The 8,338-nt window shown below is 51.1% G+C and overlaps 1 protein-coding gene across 1 annotated transcript in view; it reads right to left on the reverse strand.

Annotated features, from left to right (window-relative positions):
• The window catches only part of KRT82 (keratin 82), a 13,270-nt gene extending 5,592 nt beyond the window's left edge, over positions 1–7,678 (reverse strand). The window contains exons 1-5 of the mRNA XM_010857879.1: positions 7,265–7,678; positions 5,411–5,619; positions 2,791–2,851; positions 2,128–2,223; positions 1,596–1,760 (exon numbers count right to left, since the gene is read on the reverse strand). Coding sequence (XP_010856181.1) covers positions 1,596–1,760; positions 2,128–2,223; positions 2,791–2,851; positions 5,411–5,619; positions 7,265–7,669 — 936 coding nt within the window. The 5' untranslated portion in view covers positions 7,670–7,678. The remainder of the gene's footprint in view (positions 1–1,595; positions 1,761–2,127; positions 2,224–2,790; positions 2,852–5,410; positions 5,620–7,264) is intronic.
• Between the last annotated feature and the right edge of the window lie 660 nt (positions 7,679–8,338).

Below are 8,338 nucleotides of genomic sequence, written 5' to 3' on the forward strand. Positions count from 1 at the left end.
AGGATTAAGGTTCTTAACAGAATGGCAGAATAGCAAGCTCGAAGGAGCCTGTGTTTCTGATGGTAACTTGGGGTCGTCTAGGCAGTGTATTTCTGTACTTCAAGTTATTTGAGAAAAAAATAAAAAATAAAATTTGTTTTAACCATTATTACTTAAAATTTCGGATCTTCACAGCCAAGTACAATTGATAAATAATAGGATTATCGTTCTGGTTCTAACTTAGAAGGATGGGTAATTAAGATTGTTTTCCTTAAGGCCTGATGGGTGGCCCAGGAGAGCAATCAGAGGAGGAGCTCGCCGGAATGAGACCTGGCCATGGATGGGCCACAGACTGACTTACAGGGAGCTGACCCCAGGTTAGGGTTTGATACCTTGATTACCATGGATCTGAAGAAAAAGGACAGAACATTTCTTGGGACACTTCCTGAAAATTGGCCTTCAGAAAAATGTCTAGAGCCTTCAGGGAAGCTCTGCCGATTGCTGTGATCTAGCTGTGTCTCCAGCCCCATATCCTTCATGGTGCTTCACACTGGGGACACCTCCCCTTCATGCTTCTTGGACTGCTCCTGCTGGCTCTCAGCCAGACACCCTTACCATGCTCTGCTTATGGAAACCATACTTGGCTTCCAAGACCCAGATCAAAGGCCAGTGCTCCTGTCTTTCCAGACACAATCTGTCACTTCCGCATCATCATGCTGTACCCAGGCCTATGGCTAGACTTTGGTGGCCACGTCATGCCACCTCGTATCCTTCTGGCTGTTTATACCTCTCTCTCTCCCACGGACTGTGACTTCTTTGAGGATGGGGATGGTCTGACTCTTAGTATCCTCATGGTTCCATACAACCCAGTAAGGCCCTCCTTCCCTGGCCAACCATTTAAAAACCGAATTCCCGCCGCACTCCCTGTGCTTCACCCTAATTTATTTTTTTCCATAGCACGTGTCCATCTACTGTACATCCGCTGTACTTGTATGTCCTGTTTGGCTGTCCTGCCCCTGCCTCTGGAAAATGAAAGTGACATAGAGGCAGCTATTATTGTTCTGATTCCTGTTGGATCTCAAGCATCTAGAATGCTGCTTGGCACATGATGAATGTGCAATAAATGAATGAATAAATGAGTGAGTGAATGAATGAATGAATGAATGGTACCTTTCATAGATGGGGTAGGTGAGACTGAGATGATAGTATCTGTTAAGTCAGATTGCCCTTGGGGGACAACTGCCCTCCCAGCAAGCCCCTAATTACCTAAGTCTGGGGCCACCTTAATCACAGTTTCTGCTCCACCATTAGTAACCATTCCATGCCATTAGCCTCCTCCCACACCCGGAAACTCTGAGCCAATTTGCCATCACTGCCAATTGGTATTCCTTGAATGCTACTTAGGGAAGCACTTCCTGGGAGTCTATGAGTGTATAAAGCTGGGGAGCTCTGATGAACAGGTCTGGGCTGTCTGCGGGGTCTCTCCCACACTCATGGGGACCTGTCCTGAGGCTTGGTCAAAACAACAGAGGCTGGAGTGGCATGGCGTACATTTTCTCTCCTGATTCCTGGAGGAGAGTGGTTCTGGGGTCTCCCAGGCCCTGCCCAAGACTCACCCGGCTCTGGTACCAGGCCTCTGCTTCAGCTTTGCTGCGGTTGGCAATTTCGTCATACTGGGCCTTGATCTGGGCAATGATGCCATCGGTGTCCAGCTCCCGGCTATTGTCCATCTTCACAGTGACTGAGGTGTCCGAGATCTGAGACTGGAGCAGGTTCGTCTCCTGGGGGTGGGGGCCCCGGGTGAGAATGGGTGAGCTCTTTGAGGATAAAGTTGGTGAGGGAGAGGGGAAGAAATGAGGAGACCCAGCCCTGACATTCCTATGGCAGATTTGCCTGGCCATCCCAGCCTTCAGTCACCGACCTGCTCCAGCCCCCACCCTCCAGTTGCACTGAGACCGAAGACCCAAGGTGTGGGCCCTCTGACTTCTGGGAGTCTCTCTGCCTGACACCCAGCTGTTCCACAATGACTTCTTCACTTGCCCACTTTTAAGCCACAAAAGTACCCACAGGGCAGGAGCTTTCCCTGCCCACCATCCTTCCAGAACTGGCCCCTGGCCAACCACCTCTGGGCAGCATGGCTGCAGGTACCTCGGTATACAGGGTTTTCAGGAAGTTGATCTCGTGGATCAGAGCTTCCACATTGATCTCCAGGTCAGAATTTATCAGGAAGGCTGTATCCACATCCTGCAGCCAGGAAAGTGACAGTCATAACCTGGGGCCACCCCTCTGCTAGCTGGGCCACCTCCCAGGCAAGCTGGTAGCAGGTGACAGGTGTGGGACCCACGTGGAAGTGAAGGGGGTGACAAAGCCAAGGACCTCATGCCTGGGCCTGGCATCCCACTGGGGAAGGATCTGAAGGGAATGGGATTAAAGGAGATGGGAGTCCATTCCTCAGAGCTGCTATGGACCCTGGGCAACAGAACACATAGCTGTCTATGTGAGGGGTTGTCAGGATGGTTTTTATCTCTGGGGATTTGAGTCAGAGCTTTTGTCTTTTGATTTGGCATTTGCCACATCTCCAGCTTCTTGGACAGATGTAAATACAACACTTAACACGAGTTGGGCAGTGGAGGCTCAGTCACTGCCCTTCTGGAGCAGGAGGCTGGGCCTTTCTCTCCCTTGGGGTCAGTGGGGCTGGTATCGGGGTCAGCAAGTTGGGCTGGCTGCAGGCCCGGTCCAGGGGTTGAGTGTCCCCAGGCCCACTAGGCCAGCTCAGAGCGCCTTCTCCCTCCATGGGCCACCCTCCCTCACCTTCTTCAAGGCAACAAACTCATTCTCAGCAGTGGGTCGCAGGGAGAGCTCCTCTTCATATCTGGTGGAAGGGGCAGGGGGAAAATGTTTTAGTCACGCTGGTGAGATTTGGAAGGGTGTGGGCATGGGGTCTGAGAGTAGGAGCCTCTGGGGACAAGTCACAGATTGAATGCCCTATGGAGGCACCAGGTCTGGCCCTGTCTCTGGTCACCTCTGGCCCCTTCAGCCACTCAACACAGATTTTTTTTTTTTTTTTATCATAGCCTCTTATTAGCCACTTTGTAAGTTTATGTTCCACTCCAATGCCTGGTAGCCTTTTCCTGTAATGAATCATTCTCTGGGAAGACGTTCTTTTTTTTCAATTAAAAAAATTATTTACTGGCTGTGCTGGGTCTTAATTGCGAAATGTGGGTCCTTAGTTACATCATATGGGGATTTAGTTCCCTAACCAGGGGTCAAACCCAAGCCCCCTGCATTGGGACATGGAGTCTTAGCCACTGGATCACCAGGGAAGTCCCTGGGAAGTCCTTCTTAAAGCTACCTTTATTCTATCTTGCTGCTGAGGAAGCTTACTTCATCCAGTCATTTCCTCTGGGAAAATGGTGAAGAGTTGGCTGCCTGTTGCTGGCACACCTGTCTTTTCTTTTTGAAAAAATATCTGTTTATTTATTTGGCTGCGCCAGGTCTCAGTGGCAGCATGTGGTATCTTTCAGTCGCAGCATGCGGAATCTAGTTTCCCGACCAGGGATTGAACCCAGGTCCCCTGCACTGGGAGCATGGCGTCCAAGCCACTGGGCCACCAGGGAAGTCCCACAACTGTCTTTTCTGAGTTGTTCTGAGAGTTGGCTGCGGTCACTGCAAGCCCAGCTGACCCGTGCCCCTCCTCGCCAGGAGAGCGCTGAGCCTGGCCTCTACCTGAAGCTCACTCGCAGAGGTAGCAATTACCCACTTTACCAGATCCTCAGAGAGAGCGGCCTATTTCCTCTAGGCTCCAGGGAGCTCTTCACCCACTCACTGCACCCCAAGGCAACGGAATCAAGGTCAAGGGTTTAGTCTGGTCAGAATGACTCAGTTTGATGAGCGACATCAATCCATTAAAAGCTTCTCTGTGCTTCCTGACGCCCGAGCTTCCGTTTTCCTGCAGAACTCAGCCGCTGCACAGGTGCTGGATGCTGAGCCTGCTGCCTGGGTTTCAATCCCACTCTCCTGCACTTGTCATGTGACTTTGGGTGGGTGGCTTGGCCTTTCTTGGCCTCAGTTTCATCTGTAGAATGAGAATATCACTGGTCCTGTCTCACAATTACAAACATCACACAAGTTAATGTCTGCAGGACACCAGGTCAGTACCTGGAACAGGGTACGGTGTGCTTGCTATTGGTGTTAAAATACCACTTGGCCTCATCCTTCTCCAACAACCCCACTTTTAAAATTCAAAGTCCTAATCTTGAGCTGCGAAATATGTCTCCTGATCACCTTGTATCCATGAAGAAAGGCATCTCTCCTGCTGAAAGGGCTGATCTCGCCACACCCACAACCTTGCCACATCTCACCTACCAGTCTGCTTGAGTCGTCCCCTCCCACTTGCACACTCTGGTCCTTCCTTGTCACCTGCTTCTGTCTCATCTCCTTTTCTGTGGTCTAACTCTGAACTTCTCTTTTAGAAGAAGCAACTGGAATGAAACAAATCCTTCAAGGCCTTGAGCAAACTGACACCTCCCCTGGGAAGCCTTCCTGGGCTGCTTCTGCTCTCTCACTCTCTTGGGCTTCCTCTTCCCTCCTGCCTTGTACCATGCTGTAGCTGTTGGTGTGCATACCGGGGTATCTTGCTGACTCTACCAGGACATCTAGAGGGAAAGAGCCAGATTTTCCCAACTTTATCAAACCCAAACTGCCCAGCACAGCATCTGACTTGGACTAGACACATGCGTGACACCTGCAGCCTGTGTCCCCAACATGGCTCCACTCTAATGAACCCTCGTTCTTAGTGTATTCACACTGTCCTTGGAGACGTGTTTCTCTCGGCCCTCTCCCACCAACATGAGAGGCTCACCCAGGACCACGAGGCAGTTTATCTGGGCCTCAGCTTCTTGAAAGAATCACTGAATCTGTGAATTCTTGCAGATGATGATTTCGAGTTGGACCAGGAAGATGCGGGGTAGAATATATTAGCCCGGATGTTACAAAGAAATGCCGAGGTGGGACTTATCAGGAAGAAGGAACAGCAGGAGTCCAAGCTGGGAGGAAGGAGGGCTTGGGAATCTGTTTGGAGGCTAAGAAGTGTTCAAGATCTGTCAAGGGACTTATGGACGATGACGCACAACAGGTATGAGGGCAGAGCCCTGGAGCACTGGGAACAGCAGGAGAAAACTTGTTTTACATGAAGAGAAGTCGAGCGTGGTGGGAAGGGGGATTAATACACATCTAAAATCTCAGAGCTTGTACGATGTGCCTAATGGGTAGTAAGGATGCTCTGCCTACATTATCCCACGTGACTGTGGGACCCCCCCCGCAAAGGTCTACGTTTTCAACTTCCCATTTTATAGATGGGGAAACCCAGTGCCCAGATTGTTTATGTCACTTGCCTCAGGCTCCCGGCTGGGTAGCAGTGGGGCAGACTCACTTTTTCTTGTAGCCCTCCAGCGTGTCATGGAGGCAGTGGAACTCTGACTCCAGCCGGTCTCGGTCCCCGGTCAAGAAGTCCAGCTGCCTCCGAAGGGTGGAGATGTAGCCCTCGAAAATGGGCTCAATGTTGCTCGAGCAGCACTTCTGCTGCTGCATGAAGTTCCACTTGGTCTCCAGAAGCTTGTTTTTCTGTTCCAGGAACCGGACCTGCAGCCAAGAATAGGATATCATGGGGTGGCAGGGACCCTGGGGACTACAGCTTGCGAGAGTAAGTGCTGGTGCAGGCAGTGGAATCCGTCTGTGCTCCGACCTCCATCACATTGCTGCTGTGTCTCTGTCTCTCCTGCCTGAGGCGGCTTAGGGGACCCCCAGCTTCCACCAGGGGTTGTGTTGTAGTGGAAACAGGGCTGCCCCAAGAGGCCTGGGGTGTTTCCTCCTTCCAGCCCTGCCTGCCTGCCACCAGCCTTGTAACCTGGGCCAAGCCACTCAGCCCCTCAAGCTTGTTTTGCTGCCTCAAACTCATACTTAGGATTGCATAGGGAGAGCTTTGTACATCTTCATGCTAATGGAAGCTGATGAGGCTACTGGAAATTGGGGTTTCTTTAATTACAACCCAGGGGTGCTCAGGGAATAAAGCTCAAAGTTCAGTCCTGGCACTCATTACTACTCTGCCCCATCTCCATCCTACATGGCCAAGTCCAAACCATGTCCCTGCCACGGTAACGCGGAGAGCTCCTGGCCTACTCTTCGTTTCCGTGGCTTGGAGATGGAGGTTAAGAGACACTGAGTGAGTTGGCCGTGGTCACCCAGCTAAGCCAGTCACTGGCTGGGCACACACTGTCTCCAGTCCTCACCCTGGGATTTTGCACCTTGTGCGCTGTCTCTCAAGAAAACGATAGAGGAAGTCACATCATCTTCCTTCTGGTCAAAGGCTTGCTCAGCAGAAGGCCCCCAGCCTCCCAGATGGAGATGTGAAGCAGCTGACGATCAGGGCTCACAGTGTTGGAATGAGTTTACAAGCAGTGCTTAATGAGCTTTCAAAATAAAACTGTAAGTTTAACATTTTCCATTTATTAAAACAAGTTCCTTTTGGGAGCACTTTTGTGAGTATTACCTTCTTTAATTCTCCCTCCATCTCTGCCCGCTTTCCTGGGGCTGGGAGTCAGGGTCCAGGTCTCATGACTGCCAGCCCAGGACTCTGACCTAAACTTGGGATCACCAGGAACACCAGCTTAGTCCTCGGTGTGTATCCTGATCCCAAGAGCTTCCCTGGAATATAGGGACAGGCCCAGAAGCAGCCAAGGTGACAGGCCAGTTCAGCGTCTTCCAAAGGCAGCACATCACCCTTCTCTCAAGGCTTTCAGAGCCATGACTTGGGGGTTGAAAGATGTGAGACTTGGTCATGGCCACTTTGTGTCCCTAGCTCTGACTGCTCCACCTTCTCTTCATCATAGACCTAAGTTGATGGCAAATTCCAGGGTCACAGTGCCAAGGGTCTCACCCCAGTTCATGTCATTGGAAGGAAGGTCTTTCATTAAAGCCTCATCAGAAAGGGCAGGTCTCTGCCTCTGATTGCCCCATTCAGTATCTATCATGGCTTTGGGAGTTCCTCTTATAGTCTGACCTCAGGGCCTCTTGATGAGTTTATCAGATAATACCCAGAGAGAAAGATAACATATTATAAAAAAAGACAGACAAGCAGAAATGTCCACTGCTGAGCCTGATCTAACCAGCTTTCAGCGACTAGGGGTCATGGAGCAGCCACACCAGCAGCCCCAGGTTGTGGCTCCTGGGACAGCCACAAAGTGCTGTCTGTCTCCCATGGCCCTGCACCCCGGCACCCACGTCCTACCTTGTTGATGAAGGATGCAAAGCGGTTATTGAGGCACTTGATCTGCTCCTTCTCGTCCCTCTTCACCCTCTGGACAGTCGGATCGACCTCCAGCTCGAGTGGGACCAGCAGGCTCTCATTGATGGTTACAGGGGCGATGCAGGCTGAAGACCCGCAAGTGGTGCCTGCTCGATACCCAAAGCCAGGCAGGCCACACCTGGAGGCCACCCGGGGCCGCCCGAAGCCCACGTTGCACAGGCTCCGGGAGCCGAGGCAGCCCAGGGCACGGAAGCTCCCACTGCCCCCAGTCCGGCATGGCCCCTGGCTCACTGCATAGTGAGTGACCACACGGGGGAGGACAGCTGAGCAGGAGCTGAAGCTCTGGCCGCCACATCTGAAGCCCTGCTGGAAGGAGCGGCACGACATGGTGGCTGTGAGAGGTGGAGAGACTGCGCCCTGGCGGGAGGACAGAGGTGAGAGTTATCAGGTGAGCTCAGCCTCCACCCTTTTATCTGGTCAAGGATGGAGGGCCGAGCTGGGCCGAACCCCAAATCACCATGAAATCAGGTTTATGAGCTTGGCATATTGGCAGCTGCTAAGTACCGAGGTGGATAATTAGGGTAGCAGAGAGCAAAGGGTAGGAGCCAATTGTCCATGCAGGTTGGACCCATAAAAATCCTACTTGTCCTCTTCCTTGGTGATGAAAGGGGCCAACCAGACAGATGTTGGGTCGGCTAAAAAGTTTGCTTGGTTTTTTTCTATAAGATGGCTCTGGTAGCACTTAGTTGTCTTTAACTTCATTTGAAACCATTTTGTTCAATTGTATTGTGACAGCTGTCATATCAGCATGCATTAAAAAAAACTTACCAAAACCAGTGAATTTTTGTGTAGCCGTTTTAATATTGAAGATGGAAGGAAAAAGCAGCATTTTCGGCAAATTACCCTTTATTATTTCAAGAAAGGTAAATTCGCAACTGAAATGCACGAAAAGACTTGTGTAGTTTATGGAGAAGGGGCTGTGACTGACTGAACATGTCAAAAGTGGTCAAAAGTGGTTTGTGAAGTTTCGTTCTGGAGACTTCTCACTGAGTGTTG

Source organism: Bison bison, unplaced genomic scaffold, assembly GCF_000754665.1.
Source record: "Bison bison bison isolate TAMUID 2011002044 unplaced genomic scaffold, Bison_UMD1.0 scf7180017864383, whole genome shotgun sequence".
NCBI lineage: Eukaryota > Metazoa > Chordata > Mammalia > Artiodactyla > Bovidae > Bison > Bison bison.